Source organism: Trachinotus anak, unplaced genomic scaffold (assembly GCF_046630095.1).
Source record: "Trachinotus anak isolate AG129_WGS33_773 ecotype Australia unplaced genomic scaffold, CSIRO_AGI_Tana_v1 ptg000010l, whole genome shotgun sequence".
Lineage (NCBI taxonomy): Eukaryota > Metazoa > Chordata > Actinopteri > Carangiformes > Carangidae > Trachinotus > Trachinotus anak.
The window spans coordinates 14441189-14467894 of NW_027273861.1; the positions used below are offsets into that span (position 1 = coordinate 14441189).

General features: G+C 39.9%; 1 protein-coding gene across 3 annotated transcripts; it reads right to left on the minus strand.

The window, feature by feature from the left end:
* Positions 1 to 441: 441 nt before the first annotated feature.
* Positions 442 to 25664, minus strand: ttc39a (tetratricopeptide repeat domain 39A). Of its 3 annotated transcripts, XM_071487800.1 has the most exons (21): positions 25304 to 25663; positions 24072 to 24122; positions 23811 to 23861; positions 23317 to 23370; positions 14748 to 14852; positions 9520 to 9651; positions 8898 to 8938; positions 8531 to 8598; positions 8322 to 8386; positions 8060 to 8159; positions 7394 to 7459; positions 6552 to 6660; positions 6302 to 6369; positions 6126 to 6185; positions 5625 to 5786; positions 5121 to 5212; positions 4606 to 4726; positions 3453 to 3564; positions 3171 to 3285; positions 2818 to 2934; positions 442 to 2496 (listed from the first exon to the last, which is right to left on the minus strand). In XM_071487800.1, the coding sequence occupies exons 1-21, from the start codon at positions 25354 to 25356 to the stop codon at positions 2382 to 2384; spliced, it is 1857 nt and encodes a 618-aa protein (XP_071343901.1). In that variant the 5' UTR covers positions 25357 to 25663; the 3' UTR covers positions 442 to 2381. The 3 variants fall into 3 exon arrangements, with proteins under 3 accessions (XP_071343901.1, XP_071343902.1, XP_071343903.1); XM_071487801.1 differs by lacking the exon at positions 23317 to 23370 and having other exon boundaries at positions 25304 to 25664; XM_071487802.1 differs by lacking the exons at positions 23317 to 23370; positions 23811 to 23861; positions 24072 to 24122; positions 25304 to 25663 and adding an exon at positions 18206 to 18554.
* Positions 25665 to 26706: the final 1042 nt, after the last annotated feature.

Here is a 26706-nt window from a genome sequence, read left to right on the forward strand (position 1 = left end):
GGTTCGTGATCACATTGCCCTTCGCTAAAACATAAACACAGAGCTAAGATCGATAAATGAGTCTTCGGAATTGCATTTTCAGGACGGTTTTGCCATTACCAGCGCTTGCCTCAAAACGTGACACGATTACCCACTCTTATATGGTTTTCTTGCTGGTCAGTTTAAGTCACCTTTGTGCATTTTTCAATTCAGTATGATGTGTATACTATTCCAATACCTCTTGTCTTCTTATCCCTGGGTGCCACAGCCTTGCATGTCAACAAGATGAGATGACTTTACTCCATCAGGTGAATTAGACCACACGCATGAGAACAACGGGTACAGCAATTTACATGCAAGCATTACTTATTATGTTCTGTAAATAATACCACTTTTAACTGTAAACATTGTACACTGTGCTCCTGTTTGTGATGCAGAAATGACCAAAAAAAAGACAACAAATTGGCATGTGTTTTTTAGTAGCTTATCATCATTTCATCTTAAATTACAATAGAAACATTCAGTATGTACAGGAATGTCATTCTGCTTTGTGGTAGCCGTGCCCAGTATAATATGCTGATTGTCAACATCACAATGCCACTAAATTTGGTTAGAGTTTCTTTCAGCTACATCAGTAAAACCAAAGGGGAAAAACAAGCTTGATTAATTATTAGAAAATAAAAGACAATTTGTTATTGGAATATTACAGAGATTGACTGCTGTTAAAACAGTAACAAGAGTACATTTCCTCCACCATTAAAAATATTGAAACTGACTCCTACTTATCATCTTGAATCCCACACCTCACTCTAATCATGAATAAATCAGCAATGCTCTAATTTCAACACTTGAGACACCATTTGAGTTTCTAGGTTGTGGACACTGTTGTTGGGATGCAGCCCTTCAAATAACCTCACCACCAGCACAATTAGAGGTGACCCAATTCTGTCTTATCGTTTCAATCGTTACAAGTATTTGTTCATATACAGATAATTATTTGACACAGGATCATGGTTATGATGTTTTGACGTATTTCTATAAGTGGTTCTAGTCAAGCATGGCTGATACATGAGCAGCAGAGGATGTTCACAGAGCAGGAAGAGGAGACTATGGTGGTTGCCATTCACAGCTTCTTTACCCACTAAAGATGCAACAGGCAGACAAGCGCGCAGTCCTTCGCTGCTCGTTGTGAATGGCCTGTTTGTTCAAGCTCAAGTACTGTTGGAGCCTGTCCCACACACCAGGAGGAGAAAAGGAGGGAGTCTGCCTTTCTAAAAGACACATTCATCTGTCCTCTTAAAACGGGACAATTTGTGTAAAAGGTGCCATTTACAGTATATAAATGTAACGAACAACTCTCACTGCAAGTCCGATAAGGCATTTTTTGACAACGGAGAGTTTGCATGGCTGGCTGATTTACAAAGCTTTGTGCAAGAGCCATTATATGTAACTGTAAATACAACAGATTTGACCAACTCTTCAGAAGGAGACTGAAAGAATGTGTTTCAATAGCTTTCAAGGAAAGGAAGAAAACTAAAAGTAAACAATAAAATGTTCATTCACTCTGAGAAACACAATGAACAAATGATTATGTTGAGTTAAAAAAGTGAATCCAACATTCAGAATTTACATCTAATTTGGTTAGATAGTTGATCAAACGTCTGATCAAAGGGGAAACCTGTCAACAAAAATGTATCAAATGACACTGCACAAAACAGTCATAGTACTCATGGAATATGTAATGAGTTGTATGATACAATATACAGTAAAATGGGTATCAAACTATGTTAATTGTGTCATTTCCCATCTACTCAAATCATTTGATCACTAATTTACATTAAATTAAAAGAAGTGGGAGTGCTTTATTGCAACCAATGCCAAATGATGGAGTTAGTGTCAGTAACATCTAGTGGGCTGTTGGGTACTCTGGCTCCATCAGGACCAACCCCAGTAGCCTGAACCAGCCCCATTTCTATCCTGGATAATAGTGGATGCCCTCTGCGGTATGTACTATACAAATGTGACCTTGTTTTCTACCCTAGTGCACCCCTTATGGGTGGACACAGTGCTAGACAAGTAAAGCCTGCTGGAAGCAATGTTTCTTAAGTATAGGCACATTTCTCATCTTGTCTCCATTTCAAATCACACAAGGAAATAAATGTCATAATATATTTCTGGAAGAGGGCGTAGCAAACCCGCAGCCAGTCAGGGCCACAGAGAGCTGCACTTGCCCGTAAGGGTGGCACACACAAGAAATAAAAAGCATCCCTCTTCCCCTAGCCTCCTTATGAAAAAAACTAAATGCCGCCTGAATGGGCTGGGCTAGGCGGGGCTAAGTGTTGCATTGTGGAACTGCAGAAACAGAGAGCTGCCTCTGCTGTAGTGTGCCCTCCTCCTGTCTGTTATGGGCTGGAGGGAACATGGATGCCATTCTCCCCGGTGCCCTTGGCCTTGTGCAGAGCAGCCTGAATACGGAAGTGTGTCCGTGATTCCATCGAGTAGTTTTTGTAATTTTGCCTGAAACAGAGCAAGAAAAGTCATTTACAATCACATTAGTGGTAAATCTCAGTATCAATCAAGTTCTAATTTCACACATGGGTATTGTAAAAAACCCATAAATCACAAAAATAGTCAGTCAATGCTTAGTGTGATATCTAATGAAAACCACAAACGCAAATGGATAAGGCATATTTAAGTTGAATAACGGAGTCAAAAGCCATGATTTGTAGTTCTAGACTATGTGAAAAAATATATAGTAAACATTTCATTAAATTGCAGCGAGCAAGTGGCAAATCCATGAGTATAGATGACTTAAATATGGTGTTTAAATTGACTTACTTTGCTGTTTCTAGGAGTTTGATAGCTTCATCTTTCCTGCCTTGCTCCAGACACAGCAGACCATGCTCCAGCAGGGCATTGGGAACCAGGTAGTGGTCATACTTGATCTGAGTCTCACTGCAGATAATGTCATAACACAGTGGTTACAGTATGTGTGGCGGTAAAGTCAGTACGAGCAATTAAACTCTTGTGCATTTTTAAAAACAGGACCGACTTCATTCATCAGAGGATGCACAGCACACAGTATATGGGCTAATTGTTGATGCCACACTGCAAGAAACAAGAGCATATCTGTTTTTCTGGATGCATACACTGTCTGTAAATGTATGTGCATGTAACTGAGAGAGGCTTACTTGCAGAGGACAAGGGTAAAGTAGTGTTCAGCCTCTTCTTGGTGCCCCAGATGTTTGAGACACAGTCCCTTCAGCAGGCTCAGCAGACACTGATCATCTATGGAGAACTCAGTCCCTGACAAACACACAGCAGGGCAGTTAGGAGCTAATAAGCAGTTCACTTGTTCACTACAGTTCACTTGCACCTAAAATAAATGCAAACCACCTTAGCATATTCAGAGAAAATGGGAATTTTAATACATTGGAAGGATCTTTCAGAATTTGGTAAATAATTTTGCATACTTTGGCTGCTTTCGAGTTTAGCCTGTGCCTCATCCAGTGTTTTCAGCATGCCCTCCGTCAGGTCTTTATGTTTGCCAATGACTGTATAGCCATTCCAGATGTACATCATCTCCTAGACGACACACAAATTGTGTAAAGCAACAATCAGTGAATTCTTTTTTTATTATAATTTTTTTTTGGGCTTTTGTGCCTTTATTATAGTGCAGTGGAGACTGACAGGAAAGGGGGTAGAGAGAGGGGAATGACATGCAGGAAAGAGTCGAGCCGGTCGAGAGTCGAACCGGCGACTGCCTGCTAAGAGCGTCTTGCGCTCACCTGGTACGCGCCCTAACCCTTGACTACCGGGCCGCCCCCAATCAGTGCATTCTTATTGTTTTTGATGAACATGAAACGTGTTTCCTCTGTGATAAACCTCAGCTTAGTCTCTGGTCTGACTTTAACAAAGGTTTCTCTTGTAACACTAGTTCTATGAGCACAGATAGAGCTCTAAAGACTGCACTGAATCCTTAGTCACCAACCCCTGCATACCTTGTGTAGATTCCCACAGTATTTTTAACCCAGCAGCCACAATGTCAACAACACAAGCTGTGGCAAAACAACAAGGTAAGAGGGCTCTGCGTAGAGTCTCAACACATGGACCCAGGGGGCATAATATCCCACCCAAGGAAAACCTTCCCTTTCTGAGCCATCCAAACTAGATGGTAGACTTGTGAAGTGCCATAAAATAGCCAATGAGCATTGGTCCCTGTCAACAGCTTTTGTTACAGGGTGAAACAGAACAAATGTTCAAAATCAAAACCCTGGTTCTGTGAGCACAGGGTTACCTCTTCAAACCAATCACACCGCTGCACATCTGCTGACTTTGTAGATAGCAGGTTAGAATACAACGAGTGTTTATACATCCTGACCCACAAGGGGTCGATGGGTCCATTCTGACTTGCCGAACCAGTGCATTCAAATTTCAGTTTGCACGTTAATAGGGAGGCCTATAGAGCTTCTTATAGGGCAAAGTCTGTGAGAAACAAAACTAAGCAATTTCTCTGATATTATTAAACCAGATACTTAAAATAAGCAATGCAAAACATTGTAGAAACAGTGTAAAAATCCAGTCATTCTACAAGTCATGCTAAAGCAGGCGTCGTCCAATACTGACCAGTGGAGGAGCAGGAAGTGGAATGGGGTTTTCTGCGAGGTAGCGACGGGCTTTCCTTATAGCAAACTTCTCTGTTGGTAAAGACTTGCCAGCTATTTTCTGCTTCAGTGCTGGGACCTGCCTGAAATATAATACAATATACAATTGAATTCATACACATGAATGTCAGTCATAAAGAGACAATATGTGACACTATTTCTGTGGACACACCTCACAGAGAGTTTAAAATGCCAATGACTGTATAGCCATTGGCAAAAAAAATTCCAAAGGAATTACTAGAGCACTTGAGTACTTGAATAAAAAAATTTGTGCTGGCAGACGATTTAATGTCAATGCTATATTATTCCCCTCTGATAGAAGTGGCATCTCTTCTTTTTATGAGTTCATATTCCCTCCCAAAGACTTCTCTTCCCAGAAGAAGTCATTATGATATTATAGATATGTAACTGTCACATTGAATAATCTCTATTTCACTGTTGCTATGTTTCAGAAGTGTCTAAGCTCTTAGTTCATACCTGAACAGAGTGAGCGCAGTCTCCCCGAAGGTTAGACAATCATCCTTAGTCAGCATGCTGAGGTAGGCGGCTTTCATATATGCATAGGTAGCCTGAGGAAAGGAAAAAAGTGGTTACTACTGCAATCCCATCATTCCTTTTCAAATGAGATGAGAAGAGGGAAAAAAGCTACAACTGTGTAGAGTTTAGAGAGTCAGACTGGGGCAATGGAACTGGACTGGGGAGCAATTTCTTATGATGAATCATAACAATTAGGTCACCAAAATGCACAAATTGGTGGTGATTTTTATGATGGAAAGATTATTGCATGTTAAATGTTTCCCTATGAGCTGACAAAGGTCTTCAACATATTGTTATTTCATAAATCAAAAAACTGAAAATAAACTTCATGCTCTTAATTTATGAAAGGCTGACTGACTCTAATGGTCATTCCCATTCATTCCCATTCATTTCACAAATTAGCCCTGAACATATCCCTCCCAATCCCACACTATGATGACCCACCTTGGACCACGAGTTCTCCTTGCTGAGCAGGTCCGCGTAGAAGTAAGCCATCTTCCAGTGCCTCTTGTACGTGAAGCACCACATGAGCTCCCAGTAGCACATGTGGTGAAACTGTTTCCACTGCTGCTGAGCCTCGCAGCACTCCTCAAAACGCTTGATGGCCTGGAAACGTAACATAACATAAACACAGAAGTCACCCGTTCTACTGGAATTAAACAGAATTAGTGAATTTTAATATTCACACAGTATGCAATCTAGCAGAAAAGTGTATTGTGAATTATGTGTAAACTACTACTACAACTACTACTACTACTACTACGCCCCAGACTCATACAGTGAGTACACCCACGCATTCAAATACAAGCTGACAGACACATGGAAACATAAGACACTCAGAAATATCAACAAATGCGTAATTTTATGACACATAAGAATAAAAAGTTTCCACATGAATAATGCAGTGGTGAATGTGTGTATGTGATGTTTTGCCGGTATACTCACAGCATCTAGGTTGCCTTTGATCTCTTCTATTCGACCAGCAAAGAACAAGAAAATGGATCCCTGTGAAAAAGATACAACAACAGATCAACAGTGACTTCAGAAACATGATACTTCAAATCATGTGGAAAATTTAAAATGAATAAATAAATTATATACAGTGTTTAATTCTGGCAAACCTTTGGGTATTTTTTTAAATATGGCTGCAGCAGTTTCTCTGCATCTTCAACATCTCCTTCTCCAGTGCCTGCAAGAGAAAAACAGAAGCAAACCAACTAAGATGCCTGTTTGTTTTTGTGGTTGGCAGCTGCCGTGTGAGAATGACATAGAGAGTGAGTGTGTGTGTGTGCGTGTGTGTGTGTGTGTGTATGTGTGTGTGTGTGTGCGTGTGTGTGTGTGTGTGTGTGCGTGTGTGTGTGTGTGTCTCACCAAGTATGAAGCTCATGAAGGTATGATAACAGAGCAGCAGCATGTTACAGAGGAAGGACCTGAATGTGCTTTCTGCAGAGCCCTCCTGAAGTTGCTGGAGACCAAACTCCTGCACAAACACACACACAATCACAGACATACATAGTTTTAATTAACTCTCCTTTTAAGCAAGATCCTTGTGTGCAAATCATTCAGTATGTGCTGGAAGATGAGCAGTGTCTGCTTGTCTACTTTTAGCCATCCAGTCACACATAGGCCTGTGTGTAAAATATGTAAGTGCATTATTGTAAATAAAAATCATATGCAAGTTCACTGTGTCACAGACTGTGATGTCTGTGTATGTATGTATATGTATATGCATATGTATATATTTTTTGCAATCTGAAAATAAATCATAATATCGAAGTAATATCAGGCTTTCAGATTATTTTGTATAACGATTACATACACCGAATCAGTAGTATCAAAAACTTAAATCATTCTTCCAGCACAGCAAATAATTTTAAGTCATGATCCACAGAAATTGTACAGTCATTATGATCAAAGCAATTTTGAAGTCATTCACGCATCAAGTTGTACAGCTGTAAAAGTTTCGTCTCATGCTTTTACTAAACGTGTCCGCTTCATTGTCAACTCAGTAGTAAAAATAAGAGTTTCACCATAATCACAGGCAGGAGGAATCCTGCAGCTAGTGAAAGTGAGATCACAAATATGGTTTATGAATCATCCACAGTTTTCAGTATATTATGAAGAGAAAGGACGCGGTACTTCACGCAGAGAGGAACAATCCATTTTCTGTCAAACACCCACAAATAAGAGCCGGTTCTCACAGCAGAACTCACCTTATTGCCAGAAAAACCGACAAACTCAAGCAGCTTGAGCGTCCGTGTGGGCAACATGGAAATCATCTGCAGGAAGTAGACAAGATGTGCAATTGAAAGATAGCTGCTGGATTACAGGATCCTTTCTTTATCATTACATCATCAGTGGTTACCAAGGAAATGATCTCAAATTTCCTAAACATACTTAGCGAAGGCCATGGGTTGTACAGTAAATACAGAGGTTTTCCAACCCACAAAGTAACCCTAGATAATTACTTCTTTATACTACCCTTAATGACTAAACTACACAAACTTGATAGAAGCATTTTTTTTTTTATCTTTTGCACCTATTATTTTGTAAAATCAAGAGTGAATGATACTGGAAAGTCTGCAGAAGTGGCTCTTGAAAGGGCTATAATCAGACATTTATCAACCTGTGCTACATGGAGTGCAATAAGGTCAAACCACTGATTGTCTCCTTGTTAGATTATAGTGACTCTTATTTTACGTTCATCTTTTGCTCTTTGTGTGTCTGCATGTAAATCACAAAAAATGTACTGCAAGCAAATTATTTTGAATATTGTTTACTTTGGATTAGGCTCAAAGCAAGTTGGAAGTCCATTAACCCCTCAATGCTACAAGTACTGCAAGTACTAAGCCACTACAAATACTAAGCTTTCTACTTACTAGATTAAAAGCTCCTACTCCCAATTTAACACCCCCCTCAAAATGGCCATGGTTATCACCATGAGTGTATCCAGCAGACTGGAGGACTGTGTGGAGCTCTCTGTAAGGTTCAGATAAAGGGAGAAAGTTAAGAGTGGGAAAATGAGGGTTTTTACAAGGTAAAGAGGAAGATAGAAAAAAAACATGTTTAATGGGAACCTGGGAATAATTAACACAAACTTGACATGAACAAACAAGGATATCCTGGACTTTAGATTCTCACTTGTATGTCTGGTAGCTGTTCCTCACTTTGATTCCCCCTTTAATGAAACTGATCATGTTTTCATCCTGAGCCAGGAGGGATAAAGAGAGCAGGACGGAAAAGAGAAGGGAAAAAAGCAGAGTGAGTTTGAATGAAAGAGTGTTTCAATAAAACATAAATGTATCGATGGGGGCAGTTTCAGTCCTGGGCTGTCTGGGTGTAAGCCTGACCTGTAGGAAGGTGAGCGCTGCCCTCTGCAGGAGACACTCTGCGTAGCAAACTTCGGCATGGAGTTCCTCTGAGGTGAAAATGATTACGTCACAGTCAGACAGCCTGAAAGCTCAGCAGAGCTCAGGGGCTGCAGCGCAATGCCCAAACGCACATACAGATATATACACAAATACAAATGCACACTTATCACTTTCACATGAGTACACATACACACAACAGAAGCAAAGATTCAAACTAGTTGTCATTGCTTTCAACAAAATTTACACAGGCATACATGTAAAGCACAACTGAAACTGCTGCCTAAGTGTTGTCAAGAAACAACGGTGAAACTTTATTCCCATCCTGTCAATACAGGGCTTTACTGACCTTCTGAGAAGCTTTTGGAGAAGCTTGACTTCTTGCGGTGCCTGAAAGCCAAAGCTATCATCAGTTACTGTAAAAGAGGCAGTGTTCCACTCAAAATGTTAAAAGATTGTTTTTCAGCAGTGCTGCACTGTCTTGCATCTCTTTGCTTATTTTGTTTCCAATGCAAATCAGTGACTCAGCCTCTTTCCAGTAAAGACAGGATGCTGAGGTGCTGCAGGATGAAGTTACCACAGGGTGCTGACCATGCACTAAATTTCCGACCAGTAGTCACAACATTTATCAAGGAAAACTGCAGCTTTGACTTGGGTTTCAGCCTGAACAAGAGAGCATGTTTATCAGGCCGGGCTAATTAGATCTACTGTTAGTCCAGCTCTGAGTCATAACAGACTCTCACAGTGAGTCCTGGACAAACCATGGCAGGCAGTTGTGAAATTCTTTAGGCCAGTGAGTTGCAATGATCCCAGCATGTTCTCTGGTTTTGGTGTGATGTTACAAATACAGGTTCAAAAGATACAGCATCATGTGTTGTGTGCCTGAATGCCTAACTCAGCAGTATGAGTGCACATTTTATCAGCTGGTCCTCTATGCATTATTTCACCATGGTGTCTCAGGGTAGTCTCACCGCTGACAAATAGCCTGGGCCTCCTTCATGGTGTTTCCTGCAGCCAGGATGTGTTGGGGGTCAAAGGTCATCATGGCCTGCATCTCCAGGATAGTGGCATAGGTCAGAGCGTGGTACATGCTGTCTTTGGTTCTGTAAAAAAGACAACGCACAATGTTTGATTTCAGTTGATTTCAGTTATACTGCACTGTACTTGAAAAATGAAAGAGGATGTGATTGATATTAAACAACATATTGATTCAGATAGGTGACGTTCTCTTGCTGGTGTGCTGACAGAAATGATGACAGGAGAAAAACCTTTTGTTTAACTAAAAGAAGCGTTAGAGATTCATACAGTAGTCACTTAACCAGGATAATGGCAAGTGGGAGATGAAACAATGGGGGCACAGAATCTGAAAGACTGTAGCCTGATAATCAACTCTCGCTAACAACATCACTGAATACTTGGAAAATTAAAACCGCACCACTACACAGAAAAAAGAAAACCGTTTAGTCTATTTATACATGTGGTTGTAGGCGTGTCACATCAGACTGTGTTTAACAAGAGTTGCTCTAGCAGGTCAAAGCTTTTGATGTTACACACATTTTTTCAGTAGATGTACTTGTTGTTCTAGTTAAACAGCTTGTTGTTCCAGTTCTAAACCATTATTAGAACTAATTACTTAAACTAAATTATGGTTAAAAAAAAAAAAAAACAAAAATATTAGCATATTGATGCTAACATGCTGTCCTTCTGCAGTCACAGTTGATGGTTTAAATAGCTTTATACATTCTGTATTTACCTATCTACTGTCAACATAAAGACAAAGACATAGCAGAATAATTTTGGCAAAGCCACAGTTATGTAGAAAGGAATCTTGTCAGTCTGCATAACTTTCTTTGTTGTGCACCACAGACTGACTCATGCGGCCAGCCTCTGTGACGTTACTCTGAGCTAAAACCAGTCGCCTTTCATGGACACATAAACTATTTTCCAACTGATGGACACAGAGCACAAAGACAGGCCGCCGAGTCCTAATCGTGCTTAGCTTTACTTTTATTACGAGCTGTATTTAGACTTAATGGATCCATTATAGGGAAAGAGAAACAGACACAAGTAAAAGTGGTATTATCCATGTGACTTTTAGCCTGTCAAGGTTATAAAAATCACAGCAGACAGACAAAGCTTGCTGAGTTTCAACTCTTCACCTGAAGCAATTAACATAATTAATTCTAATTCAGTGACTAACCGGTAAACAAGGACCAACTCAGTAACAACCAGGAAGCAGCAGCCGACAGTCAGAGAAGGAGGAGGTACAGACTCAGAAGCAGAGAGATTCGCCCGGCTTACATTTCCATTGCGTCAGTTTTTTTTTTTTAACGTAAGATGACAGCCCAAATTAAAGCTGCGAAACCTTTTAAGATGGAACTGTGAGGTAAACAGAATTGCTTGTAGCTGCGTCTAAAGTGGTTGGTCAAAACATTTCACAGCAGTACTGAGATATTTTTTTTTATCAGGGATACAAAGGTCTTCATCCTTGTTACAGCACTAAAGCCAGGTCTCCTACATTTTTCCAGTGCAGTGTTGCATGATACAAGGGAGGAGCTGTGTTGTGCTTTCTCAAAAATGCACCACCTGCGTGCACACGCCTTGTGTTCAAGTTCTGCACGTGTTAGTAAAATTAAGGAAGTGCCGCAATGGCGAGGACATCACTGCATGCAAAACTTTTTGTTTCTGGCAAAATACTAGTTGTTGCCAGTGGTTTTGATATTAAGATAAGACTTGATTGTAATAAGTGATCACAACGAGTGAAAGTTGAGGAAGTTTTCAACATTAGATATAAGCATAGCATGTCACGAGTGATAAAAAGGTAACACAGCGTTACATTATCTTCCCCAGAAACTGCTCCGTCAGTTGCTGTATTATACATGATACAGCTAAACATCTACCATACACCTCCTGCACCCACTCCCTGCTATAGCTGTGGGGAATTAGAGATGTACAGCATGATGGGAGAATGAGATAGCACTGCTTCAGCTGTATTTGGTCTAGTTGTTGCATGTTTGAACAGAGAGCTGGAAAATTAAATTAAGCCTGCTGTTGAACACCTCTGGGACTTGAAGGCTGATCAAAACCAAAAAAAATAAAAATAAAATAAAAACACACCTAAAAACACTTGACTGGTTACTTGGCAGGCATGTTTCTATGTTGTTGTAGATGAGTAGGTAGTGGCTCCTTGGCTGCAATTCAGAGAAGGAAAGACTCAAATATCTGAATCCTGTAATACAGGAGCAATTTACAGAGATAGCTCAGTTTATAGGTTTATATAAGGTGATATGAGTTGCTCACTGGCAGTGATAGTGATACACAGACAATAGTTTAGACTGCAGAACCTCTGGACCGAAATATAAAAATAAGCCGGCATCTTGTAAGAGAGAAATCAACCACATATACATACTGTACATTAGGGCCAGCTTGTGGTTCAGTCAATCAGTGTCTTGCTCAAGAACACTTGTACATAACTACCAACCTTGCCATGAATGCAGTGCCACCTCAATCAGCTTCCTCTCCTTTATCAATGAGTTAACATCCCTCAGTACGTATTCTGAAATGTGTAATCCACATATTGCATCAGAAATATTGTCCCCATAGTGACAGTTGATGTTAATTCCAAATACCAAACTTATTCATGAGAAATATGCATTCTAATGCATGGCTAACCCTGTTTTTCTCCTAATGCATGCTGGGATAGGTCCCAACTGCCCTTGACCATACATAGGAAGATGAGGATAAAATAAATTGGCGTATGATTGGTTAAAGTACATCCAGATAATAAAAGCTCAGTGTGTGTATGTGTGTGTGTGTGTGTGTGTTCCTGCGCAGGTGTGTGTGCTGCAGAGACTGTCCCAGTTGACTGCGTCAGCACCCCGCTTCAGGGAGGGAAAAGGAGACACAGATTAAAGAGACAGAGAACTTAAAGCACACATGGACTAAAGCAGAGGACAGATGAACTCTTAGGAGGACGAGGAAAGCTGCTGCTGGTGTTGCACATCCACAGGGCTGCTTGTTTCCCCAGAGATTAGTCTTTCAGCGTCTCTCTCTCTCTTTCTCTCTCTCTCTCTCTTTCAATGCAGCAGATGACAACACACCTTGCATAACATTATATGTTAAAAGTTTGATGCTCCAGACCATCAGCTTCCACACAAAACCCTTTTTTGAGCAGCAGGCAGGAAAATCAGAGGAGGGTTATGGGTTTTATCAGGTTTTTGTATAAACCAAACAAAAGAATGGCAGATGTCAATTTGATCGGAGTGCTGTATTAAAATGTAAAATGACACTGTAATTTGACTACGTCCTTACCGTCAGACTTAATCCTTTAATAAAACAAGGGAGAGAATGGAGGGAAGGACACAGCAACTTTCACTGAATGTAATCATTCCAACTCTCAAACTACTTTCCCAAACCTAAATAAGATTAAACTGGTACACACTAAAATTATATATATCTGGCTAGATATCCTAGGAATTCCTGGATAGACATTTCTTCACCCATAGTTTTAATCTGCGCGGATTTCTGACATTCTTACTGTCCCATGTCAAATCCAACTATCTGGCCTCAAAACAGCTACAAACATACATATTTGCAACTAGTGATAGTTTAGGTACGCTTTAGTGACTGGAGGAGGAAGGGATGGCCCACACAGAGCTGTGGGAAGAACATTAAGACAGAAATCAGGACCTGCTGGGCTGCCAGACTGTGGCAACAGTTAGAGGTAATGCCAGTGTGGATTTACACAGATTTTCCTCCAGCACGGAATATTTCACAATTCCTGATTAAAACACTGAAGCATATTATTTTTATGACATCAGGACAGTCACTTGGCACCACAGTATTTACGCAATGTTGTGGTGAAAGTCAGCATAATTAATTATGAGCTGAGATACCGAACAAATTACATTAATCAGAACTTGTTCAACTCAGCGTTAAAAACAATGACTCCTAACATCAACAGCAAATACGCCAAACTATCCGTGCGTGTCAATCTAGCCTTAGTGCAAAATTACAAAAGGAAGTACAGGCTGGCAGGAAGCTGTTCTTACGTTGTAAGCCAGCTCTGAAAACAAAAAACTGGGCCTAAGGAGTGGCCCACAGCCACAGAGAGAGGAGACAGAAGGTGGAGGATAATAGCGAGGGTGTGATAAAGACTCCAATAATAGACGAGAGAATGAACACTGAACAATGAAGTAACTTGATGACATAGTGTTGGAATACAAAACTAGAGGCAATGGTGTAAGCCTAGTGAAGGAGTTAGTGTTTGTGAATCAAAGCAGCATGTCAATCATGTAAGACCTACGGCCATAAAATCATCAACAGGCATCAGCAGCAAACACTAGTTTCTCCCTCAGCCAAGCCAACCCTGTAGTACTTTTGTTTCTATCCTGTTACTGGGTATTTAAACATTTAAATTATTACTGGTGTCACTGTGAGGCTCAAACATTTCCAGTTGCTCATTTTTGGATATTTCCATTGAGCAAATACATTGATCTGATTTTAGGAAGTCAGACATTAGTCTAAAAATGTTTAACGACAATTGATTTTTGATTGTTTTAACTTAGAAAATGTATATTAAATCAACTGAGGTAATAAAGTGGAGTTTTACTTAATCATCATCAAATCGAACAGCAGAATAACACATATCTCTGCCCTAAAATCTGAATTGACTTTGAACTGTGGTGTGAGATGAGGCACAGAGGTGCACTGAGCTAAATGAATCAAAAATCATCATGCTAACATGCTCATAACAACAATGCTAATATGTTGTTGTTTAGCAGGTGTGTTTTTAATGTTTGTTATCTTAGTTTAGTATGTTAGTATGCAAACACTTGCTAATAAGAACTACATTACTACATCCACAGACCATTTTCCAATGCAGACATGAAGCATAAAGAAGGAAAAGTTTACTGTTAACATTAACAATGCTGGATTCACGTGTCCCAGTGAGACATTATTGTGTGGCAGGGAGCAAATATGAACAACCCCAGGACCCTGAAACTGAAGCAGCTAAATAGAATTGAGCCATCAAGGATTTTTTTATTTGTGTGTGTGAATGCAGTTTCTATTCTTCTCGCAACCGAGACTGCAAAACAGCTGTTTGTTTCTCATCCACTGTATTTGTCCATGGCAGCACAAAGCCAGGTGGATGTGAGCTGAGAGCAGCAGCAGCTGGTTCAGGTAGGTTAGGTCTTACCTGCATCTGAGCCGGGCCTGTGCCTCCTCAAAGTCATTTCTGAGAAACAGATCCAAGGCGGCCATACAGTCCTCCAGTGCCACAGACAGGTCTGACCGCGAGCACCTGGGGAACCAAAACAAACACAGGCTGTGGATGAGGAGGGTGAAAACTGCTGAAAATGTCTAGTAAACAGGCCAAATGGGGGTCTGATGAAATCTTGGGTTCAGTGAGAATTTCTGATCTCTAAAAAAAAAACGCCACTTTGAACAAGTATGATCCAAATAAAATTCACGTCACCTCATTCTGCTCTGCCAACCCCCGGTTTCTATCTCTCTGTTTATCTGCCTCTACTGCAGTGACCCTGTTCTCATTTACAGCAACAAAGCCAGCTTCCAAACACAGGCAGAGAATGAGGAATCATCATATTGTCTCAGTTTACTTCCTGTATTTATCCTCCATTAAATCATTACCAATCCTCCACTATTTCTCAACAGAAACAGAAACACAGCCACAGTGAGCCAGACAAGCAAAATGGCTCAAGTCATATCACAGTTTTATAAAAAAAAAAAAAATACAAAGGGCCAGTTCTGAACAGGATCATTCATTAAAGTTGAAGGACAGATGCTGTTGCTGCCACAAAGAATTTGAGTGTCCGTATCTAAACACAACATACTGTTGTAAGCTGGCTGTATGGAAGCCCCTGATAATTCTGCTGATATAGCTGCCGTCTATTCTGATGTCATTACTTGGTGCAGATGACCCCCACGTGATGAGTGTATAGTGTGGCCAAAGTCAGGACTGAGGATCATGCACCACTCCTTCATCACAAGGGTCCCTCCTCTTGGATTTCACTCACTGTGCTGATAATGGATCAGCTTCAATGAGATTTTTTTATCCATCACTGCAGTGTGCGATTAGCACACAGCGTGTGGAAAATACCAACATTCAGCATAATGAGCAAAACAAATGAATTAAGAGCAGGGTAAATGTGAAACACTAATGGCTGACAGGAGTGCTAATGTTCCTCAACATTAAGATGATTGATTTCGTTCCTCTGGATTATGACTTGCTTGTTATGTAGAAGAATGCTCCTTTTTCATTAATTCAGCCATTTGCTATTTTATGTTAAAGCGGCATTATTTTCTGAGTTGTTCATTTGTTTATTATCGATTTTTGTGTTTTTGTGAAATAGGAACATGATTTCTATTTTGTTTCATCGTAAAAAATCCACCTTGGTTTTCCAGGCCACCATGTTGATCACACAAAGATGACAACTCTTCCCCACTTACATTTAACAGCCAGAACATTAGACAGACTCAGAAGAATAGGAGAGCAGGGACCCAGCAAACACAACTACAACTAATGTGTGTAACAACAGTGACTAATAGACAGCATTCACTTTACATTCCTGCCCTTAAGAAACATAGAGAAACTATAAAATCATCTCAGACACACACAGCAGCACCATAAAGGAGTACACACTGGTGCGGCTCTGCCTAATGACATGCGGGTGACTGCTGGGTTCACCATATGACCAACAGCATGCTGAGCTTGCTGATAACAGCACAGAAAGTCACACTGGTGCCAGAGCAACATGTATATTCATTATACATTTGTCTGTAGGTGAATAATAAACTCGAGATTTCAAAACAAATTCAGGCACTAATGTTGTAATGTTTAACTTAAGAATAATATTAGTGATTGCAGTAATAAACTTAATTTACATTAACTAGTCTATAACTGAGCATCTAGACACAATAATCAATAAAAGAATGAGGCATGATATAACTATCAATAATGCTTGGAGGGAATTAAAACAAGGCATAATACTGTATATATGTTTATGTCATTGATTTCAAGGATAATGCCATGGAGTCACATGTCTTCCCCCAGTGGCCTCTGACTAAATCCAGCCAGAGCTTTCTCTGCTGTGTCGTATCTGTTTTCAGCAAAGGTGCAGAGGCTGCCGACTGACACTTTTACTTAAAACAACAATCTTACATAGAAATGAGACGCAGTCAGATGTGTCTCTGGGACAATCAAACTAAACTTATCATTGCATTGACTATAATCATTCTCTGGATTCATTCTCTTCACCTTAACCTATAACAATGTATTAAAAACTCATGTCTAATCTTGACTTAACCAAAACTTCATTGTAAACACAACCATACAACCAAGTCTTGACCTCACGCATATTTATTTTGCATTATTCAGCCCTCTTAAAAAGATAACCTTGCTGTAGTCTAATCACCTGTTACATTGAGAGCACAAACATTACCAATTAAATAATAAATGTCAACAACCTTCAATGGGCCGCTGTGTTTTGGAGAGCGTGTTTACGATTTGACAAAAACAGGACACTGGAGACAGCAGGTACATGTGCACATTACATAAGGGATAAAAATCAGACACTCACTAAATATTACAGATCAAACTATTTAGATCATGAGGGGAGAAAATAATCAAATTGGTGAACTAAAAGCAGTAACTACAGTGTGCTGACAGGATTAATGAGAGTGAACAATCAGTGGCTTCATCGTTTCCTTATAGCTGAAAACCAACTCAACTGGTCCTGGCTGATTGGGAAACAAGATTTTGTCAGATTTACACCTTTAAGAGAATCTGTGGCCTGAAAGGGAAATGAAGGAGATCTCTTTCAATGAGATTATCACACAGCATAGGACATTGTCCTTTAAATTGATGAGATAATTGACAATTGTATGAAAGGAAGAGTATGCCAAGGAAGGTATGCCAACCAGGACAATGAGGAGAGTCTGTTAAGTTCAGGATGTGCATACCGCACATTGTCCCGATAATTTAATTGAATTTTGAGTCAGGGAGTCTCAAATTCTGAGGTTTATTTCTCCAGAGAGCAACTTGCACAGTAACAATCATTATCAGGCAAATGCACACAAACACACACACACACACACACACACACACACACACACACACACACACACACATACAGATAAAACCACTTAGCAAATAGCCACTATTCATAAACACAACCCTGCATGTGCTCATACAAGCCCACATGCAAGCAAACACACATATACACACACACCCACACACACACACACACACACACACACACACACACACACACACACACACACACACACACACACACACACACACACACACACCGGTTCAAGAGTGACGAAGCATTAGTTTATCAGTCCTGGTTCACAGAGCTTCAGCCACATTCATTCCTGCTGCTATTAGATGTTCAGAGGCCTCTTAGCATTGAGCTGTGACACAAAAGAGCCGAGCTGCTTCTGTAATAAACCAAGCAAGTTTGTCCACATGCCTAAGTGTCACAGGTTTAACACACACACACACACACACACACACACACACACATTTGCCTTTACATCAAGGGAATAAAACAGAAGAACACACACTTACAGAGGCCGACTGAATGACAAAGACACGTCATCCCAACATGCAGCAGTAATGAAGTATCTTACCCGTTTGACAGATTCTCTTCCTCTCCTGACATTTTCATCTGGCAAAGTATGTGTGTGTTTGTGTGTGTGAAAGAGAGACAGAGAAGAAGACAGATAAAGAAATTTGCAGAAGTGAATGTGAGCCTGGGGCCTTTACAGCAGAGCAGTGTAATGGTCTGTGTCTCTTTCTATGGCAGCAGCAACAAGAGCAGAAGCAGCGGCAGGAGTGCAGGCGGGTGAGGGAGGGAGAGAGAAAGAAGAAAGAGAGATAGAGAAAGAGAGAGGGGGGTCAGAATGAAGGAGAGAGGGAGGGAGAGAGAGGGGGAGAAGGAGGAGGAGGAAGGGTGCAGCAGCAAAAGCAGCCCTTAATAAGATTGGGATGACTATCACACATGAGGAGAGAATACACAGGCTATCTGTGCTGCTGCTAACACACACACACACACACACACACACACACACACACACACACACACACACACGAGCCTGTCCCACCTCTTCCGATCATCACCCTCATGCTACACACTGCAGTCTCTTCTCTGATTGGTTAATGCTAAATCAGGGGCGGGGCTAAATGCCCACAACTCACAGCCTAAGGATTTTTATAAAAGATGAGAAACTACTTTAAAAATAATAAATAAATAAAAATAAAAACCTAGAAGAAAGGAGGCCTACTTTCATTCCTGACACAAAGAGCACAATGCTGTCTTCTGTTTTACGTGAAAGAAGGGGAATTTGAGGTTTCAAAGATGGATAAAGAGAGAGCTGGTGTGTTGCGAGGATCTCGGCTGGTCTGGTCTGCTGCAGTGGCAGAGAGTGGACACTGCAGCGAGCAGAGTCCAGAAACAAAAGACATAGATGCAGCACAGTAGCTCATACTGTGGCTACATAACACCTCATGTGAAATCATGAATGAAATATCGGCACAGTGCCAAGAGTTATGGTGTTTGACCATAAACAGTGGCTCACCACTCACCCAATAGACGGTGTGTGTGTTTGAGAGAGATGTAGTACATGCTTTTAAAAGCAGAAGATGCCATATCAGCTTTAGTTCAGAGAGGACTGACTTGACCTCCTTGCTAATGAAACGGGTCTTTTATCTCAAGTCAGAAAAATTTTAATGCATTTGATAAAATACACCCATTTGCACAAAGTAGGGCTGCAAATAAAGCCTATTTTTTCAGTCAAAGGTGGAGTAAGTGATTCTAATCTGATACACTTTTTGTCAAATTCAGTGAATACCTCCTCATGTTTCCCTGGCTGTCTGTTGTGTGTGTGTGCTGAAAAAAAAATCTGGTGTTCCTACATAGTCCTGGCTCTGTAAATGGGAAATAAACGAAGTGGCTCGGACCGAGTAACACAACACTATTCCCGCCAATGTGCAACAGAGGGCGTTCAATGGAAGTCTGACCTCTATTTCAAAGCAACACAACAGCCCAATGACTGAGTTTAAATAAAGAAATGTATTAACTGACTAATACTACACGTTAAATGTCATGTCTGATAATCCGCAAGATGAAAAATGGAGCAAAAGAACAGGTTTAATCAATCAGTGATAAAATGAACTGTGTAATGAAATGGGCAATGGTGCGAGAGAATATGTTTTGGCTACCAAGATACTACTAAGATCTACGAGTGAAATGTGATGGTAAAAATATTCATTTATCTTGATACTAACCCAGTCATGAGAAGAAGAGTTTTGCCTGCTGTGAATGTTTTTGCCAAATCTGAAGAAATTCCCTCAAGGCGGCCAAAAACATGTTTTGTGAAGTCACCGTGACCCAAACCTTTGACCATCAAAATCTGCGTGCAGATGTAAAAATCAAGCATCTGCCTATTACCATGACCCATAAACATGAAATGAAACAATATATAAACCTAATGGCGCTAATCCTCACAGAAAGGAATAATACAAAGGTGGAAATCAGTTTAATTCACAGCCTTAAATAATAACCTAAAATAATAGTAAATGAATGTAGATTATACAACAGTCCTTTGATAATAATAATAATAATAATAATAATAATAATAATAATAATAATAATAATAATAATAATAATAATAATAATAATAATAATAATAATAATAATAAAGACATCATTGTGAGTGTTTTAATGTTACCTTATGTGTAGGATACTAGCAGTATGGTCACATGAAGGATATGTTTCTGGCCATTCTTTAGGATAGAAATCTGTGAATTGAACTAAATTACAAAAAAAAAAAAAAAAAAAAAAAATACAGAATAGTTGGATAATAATTTTTTCAGTGAAGTTTTTCAGATATAAATAATATGTGTTTGAAAAGAGTAAAGTGCTGATTCCTGGGCAGGATAGGAATGTGATTCATGAATCTGTTATCCAGAGAGGGACAGAGAGAAGCAGAAACACTAGTTTGTGTGTGTAAGTGTGAGACAGAGGGTTCAGGGTTCACACCTTAGTGATAATCACAATCCTGTTGGTGTTACTTTTCCTATATAAGTAACAATGACATACCAATGTAAAGATGAAGTCTTATTGTCGCAGAATAGAGATTTCGGTTGTTTACTCCAATTTTGCCCTGTGTTCATTTAAGTCAATCCTCTGGAGCTGACCATTTGACCCATTTGACCCCTGCTCTGCTCATACGTCTCTCTGACGTGCTAGGAGCTGACCGCTTGATGGTGACATTTCTGGGTCCATACTCCACATGCTCTTACTATGAACTTTAATAGCTCGTGTCTGATGCCAGGCCAGGGATATCCGCTATGTTTCACAGAGCCAAAGGTCAGTGTTATTTTTCCTGTTTGCTAATGCTTTTGATAGCTAGCTGGTTAGTTAGCAAGTCGGTACCGGGGTCACATTTGTGCGTCCAGTAACGTCAAATTAGTTGCCCACAGACATTCGGTTCACTTTCTAGTTTGCCAAGACGTGTTGTTGGTGGGATGTTAGCTTTGGTAGCAGGAGAGTTGTGAGTATCGCTGTCTGCAGCTGGTGTGCTGGCTGTGAGAAACTGTCTCTTCTTCTCTGCATGTTGGCAACTGTACTGACATTTTGCTGCCTCATTGTTTTCTGTACATCATTGTATTTCTCCATACAAAGCGTGAGAGGTCTTATTGCCAGAAAGACCTAAAAACCACACAAGTTTGCTAGCACAACGGATTTGTTTGGTTGGATGCATAATTCAAAATGCTATTCCAGGTAATGTTACTTTCCTTGTTAACTTAGCCACTAAGCTCCCCTGTCACTGTAGTCTGATGGTGTTTTATATTATAAGGTTTGTTTTGCTTCCAACCATTGTGTCATCGTCTTGGAAACGGGCTGCGGTGAATTTGGGGGCATGGTTTCTGACGGAGCACAGAACAGCAAAACAAACAGGCCCTGTATTTGATTTGCTGTTCAGATCAAATATCAAGAGTCAGCTTGTCCAGAATTGCTTATTACATGTTTAATCAATTAAATATTTGGTCTATAAAATATCAGAAAATAGTAAGAAACGCCTGTAAATTCAAAGGTGATGTCTTCAAATCTGCTGTCTGATACAGATTCATACTGTACAGTCTTTCAGTCAATTTATTTGAGGCCTTTATAAATTTTTGCTTTAGAACACTTCACAACAAATATGATTTTCCTCCATCAATCTAGAGTAAAATACTAAAATACTAAACACACACACACACACACACACACACACACACACTGCTGACGTCAAGAAAGCATAAAGATCACACTCATGTGACCATGACTAAGTGCTCGTCACGTTTGACATATTTTTCTGCTGTAAAAACACAATCACAAGGGCAAAGCACTTTGGCCCAGCACAGAAACATAAGGGGAAATTCATCTGTCTTTATAGACTGTTGTAAAAAAAACAAAAGGAGCAATTGTAGCTTTCATCTCTCATGTGTGTGGGTCATGGGTTTAAGGTGGAGATAAGTGGATTTGATAGTGCTGTCCTCACGGGGGGAGAATTTAGAATTTGCAATCAAAAAACAAGGATTAATAATTATGATTATGACTACGACTTTCCATTTCAAACCATTTAGGGTTTCTTTTTTTATTTATTCTCACAAAGGAAATCTCTATTTGTAAGTTTTGCTGTTATGTTAGCATTAAAAGCTGTTTACTTACCAGTGTAGAAGAAACGTTGTGAGCTCAGTATCAAACTTAACTCATTTACTGACCGCGAGCTGTCTGCAGCGGTGGAAAGCAACGCCAAAGTTATCTCTTTTCTTTAAGAATTCTTTTCTTCTACTGAAGTTAGCACGCTAATCAGCTAGCCTTGGCCTGTCTCATCACTTTATGATAGCAGCATCCAGTCTGCCCTGAAGATGTAACGTTGCCCGGATGGCGTATTATAACATCTTGTATTATAAAGACAACGATGGCCAAAGATCTTGTCAGGTGACAATCACCATGTTCAGTGGCAGAGAAATCTTACAAATAGCCCCAGTAAGTACACTCTAAAAGTCATTATAACATGTTAGCACTTATCAGAGCTACAAAATTCAGAGAACAGCAGGTAAAATGGTTTTGTACCATAAAGCAACAGGTCCTTTTGCTGTAAATCTGCTATAAACCGAGCAGATTTCCTGTTAAATGTAACCTGTTGGTACATCAATTTTCTAATCATCGTCATTTCTAAACAATGTCTAGAAATTAATATATTTAAGATTTATTGATGCACAGTAAAAGTGCTTACTTTGAACAGTGGCAACTTTAACCTCTATTTAGGTTTTGCTGATCATCCATGCTTTACATTAAATTCAGATCCAAACAGATCCAAACTATCCTCCTCCTCAGGCTCCCAATAAATGCTTCACATGCCTTAAAAGACAGTGTAGGATTAGACAATTGAACAAGCAACAGGTTTGTGTTCACACTCACCCAGTTATTCTCAGGTTCTCTCTGTCTGAATTATTTATACGGTGAACAGCAGGGAGAAGCTGTGTTAATGCCAATGACCTTCTCGTGACCCTTAACTCAACATGAAACTGGTATGTGAAGAAAAGTCCTCCAAGTTACAATCTGTTCACACTGACTCACGGATAAGAGGGATTACACAATGACTAAGAAACAAAAATGCAGTGACAACTTTTCAAGAAGAAATGTGCAAATGACAGGACATCAGTGGGTAAGATCACCCCCCAGTCTTACCCATTAGATGGACTTGTTGATTCCAGAGCATCTTTGTTGTCTGGTAGCTGTAACCTGAACCAGAGGGTAAAATTGAGGCTGTTTAGAGAAAAGAGGGAAATCTCTAGGGATAAAAACTAGCTGAAGGGAGAGCTTTTGTTTGGGGAACACAATCGTGAGAGCCTTGGAAACACAGGCAGATAGATGTGGACACTCCCTGTCTACTTATTTCTTGGCACTGATTTATTATTTATTATTTATCTTTTCTCCACATATTAATTTGACAGTTTTGGGCCAGTCAAAATCAGTCTGACATGGCAACAGATCTTGATAAAGTTTTGGTAGTGAATTTTAATCGCCGCAAGTTTAACAGAAAGTCAAAAATTTAAATATTCACTTGAAATCAAGGAGTCAATATTTAAACTGTAACCCAGAATATGCATTTAACTGATTATTTACTCTAATGTGTGTCCCATAGTTGGTGTCCTATGGTTTTCAAGTTAAAAGACACTAACCTGAAGTTTGTGATGATGGGATCCAGGTCTGGATTGTTTATGACTGACAACCTGACAAGAAATAAAAGTCAGTCTGTGCATGACTCAGCGTGTGGAGATAAAATGGTGAATGGTGAGTTAGAAAGGTTCAAATTGATTATTATATTATTATTAAATATGTTATTAGCACTATGAGCAAGACAGGGTTTGTTATTTTCTTTGTGACACAGCTGATTGTTTCCTGACTGTAAGAATAAATGTGAGTTCACAATGTAAACGTACCGGCTTGGGGAGTTTGGGCTGTCAGGGATGTCTTGTGCCTCCTTGGCATCTCTGCAAAGAGGTCAGAGGTCAATTTAGAGCAAATGTAAGAACGGATCTCATGATGGTGAGAGGAAGACGCTAGCTAGCATACTGTCTAAGTCTGATCTGAAGATGCGAAGTGGACTCAAGAGTCTGGCACAGATCCTCTACCAGCAAAGACAACAAAAAACTGTATGTCTGAATAAGAAAAACACATAATATAAAGGTAAAAACAACTAGAAACTGAAAAGAGAAAAGAATCAAAACAAAATGCAGCCAGTCACAAACAGGCACATTTGAACAGCATCAGAAACAATCACAGACATCTCTAAAAAGGTTCAGATTAAACATTTAAATATATCCAGTGGGATGAGATGTTCAACTTTTACAGTCAGTTTATGTGGAGAAAAGCACTGTAAAGCAGTCGCCTCATACTTTGATGACTAATGAATCCATTAAACTAATTAGTGAATCAAAAAGACACCCTAAGGCCAAATGCCAAAAGCAAGCAAAATGTCAGCATAAACACAAAACTAAATGGAGCCCCGTCCTTGTGGCTGATTTTTCAGATGACCTATACTAATTTTTGGATAGGGACTGTTTACGTCTTATAATTTTTCTTTTTTCTTTTTCTTTTTTTTTTATAATTTGACCATTTCATCCACAACAGAATTCGAGCTACAACACCCTCCACTTAAAACATGTTTATTTAATTCATAGGTATAAAGTATGTTTTTATGTTTCAGCCCATATCGTACAGTACCACTTCACTGTGATCCGGCTTGACCACATCATGGCAGTAATGTTGTCTAACAGGCTGCAGATTGGCAACAACAGACTTCATGAAAGCAGTTCCAGATCTCATCTGCAGTGTTTCTTGCCTTCAAAGGGGAAAAGTGGCAGCTGCTGTTTAGGTGAGATGACAGAATGACTCATCTCATCCTCCTACTGTAGGCTACAAAAACACAGGAATAGACTTCACAGATCAGGATTTAGACACTAAACCTGCTCAGAGGAGAGAGACAGAGTGTGTGTGTGTGTGTGTGTGGTCTGAGGAGGATCTGGGGTCCAGACAAGACGACCGGCGGACAGCAGCACAAGAGCACCACGGTGCCCACAAACTGCGATCACATCCGCAACTGTGAAAACAGACAAGTACCGACAGGGCCCGGACTTGCACAGATTTCTAGGAGCTTTTCCTCTCTACTCACTTTTTGCTGTCATTTTTCTTCACGCTTCGTCTCCAGCCGGTGATAAAACTCATTCCACAGCGCTGGGATCCGGTGAAACGGCAGAATATCCCGTACAGAGCAGGTCTACAGGGCGGGCATGGATGGACTGACTGACAGGCAGACAGGAGAGGAGAGGAGAGGAGAGGAGCAGCTCACACTCACACCGCTCCGGCACTGGTATAGGAAGAGCTGCCGCTGTGCGTCTTCCTCCTTCCTGGCGTGGAAAGGTGTGTTTGCTCTCATCACCATCTTAATGACCTTCCTATTTAAATGCACGGGAATGTAGCTGCTGCAGGTCCTGGCTTCATGGTCCTAACCTCCTCCATATTCTGACAGGTTACAAAAACCCCCCATCACCCATAAATAAACAAGTAAATAAAGACATAGAGCACATAAGTAAAAATTATTCAAGGTTTACAGTACACTTTTGAATGTTAATTAAGATACTATGTCATGTATATGTTTTTGTTTTTTTCAGTCAATATGGATCAAACAGTTCTTAAAATGCTCTGAAATGACATCTGGGCAAATGCCATCCACTGATGAAGATCATGTGATATGACTGAAAGCTCCAGAAAAGCCACTAAATGGACACTGTGGTAAGATACTGTGCTAGCTGCTGCTTCCAGGGTCAAAAAAATGATCTATTAGGAAAAGTTTGATAACAAATGAGACATAAAACAGGCGCTGGTGATAATATATATTGAAATGCATTGTGAAATAGGCTGTATTTGAGGTAACTTATGATGGATTCAAAATTATTTCATTCTGCACGAAAGTGTACAGTTCCGACCAATGCATACTTGTTCTTTTTTTAGATATTTTTAGACTAAACAGATGTTCCTTGCTCTATATATATGTATGTGTGTATATATATATATGTATATAACAATATACCATTCTGAGAAGTGCGATTTACATAATGAGCACTTTTACTTTGATGCTTAAAGTTGAAGTATTTCTACTCACAGGGGCACTTCAGCAAGTGCTGTAGTATTGCACCTCCTAGTTGGGGCACTTACAAAAGACAATGACAAAAGACAAAAAAAAAAAGAAAAGAACTGGTTAAAAGTTAGTTAAAAAAGGTAAAGGTTAAAAAAAAAAAAAAAAAGTCAGTCATGAGGTACAAGTCGAGCCCAAAAGCACTGGATCCCACATTTCCCAGAATGCAACTCAACTAGACCCTCCCTGGTACTCCAGACAAGCTCAAGCTGAAATGACACTAAAGACATTTTCTCTCCAACGCCAAGAAAAATCCTGTTCCAGCTCTTTTCACAGGGTGAATAGTTCTCTCTGTGATGAGTAAACTGAGGTTGATGTGTAAAATTGGTGGCGTCGTCTTATGAGTAAATTCTTAAGACAGAACATTTGTCATTGCAGTA

Bases quoted from the DNA above. Each gene is read 5' to 3' on its own strand.
- ttc39a (XM_071487800.1), bottom strand. From the start codon at position 25,356: ATGAGTTTTATCACCGGCTGGAGACGAAGCGTGAAGAAAAATGACAGC. The intron at 23,371-23,810 runs GTTAGTGTCTTT...CCTCTGGTTCAG, and splicing joins CCCATCATCACAAACTTCAG to GTTACAGCTACCAGACAACA. The intron at 6,661-7,393 runs GTGAGTTCTGCT...GTGTTTGTGCAG, and splicing joins TCGGTTTTTCTGGCAATAAG to GAGTTTGGTCTCCAGCAACT.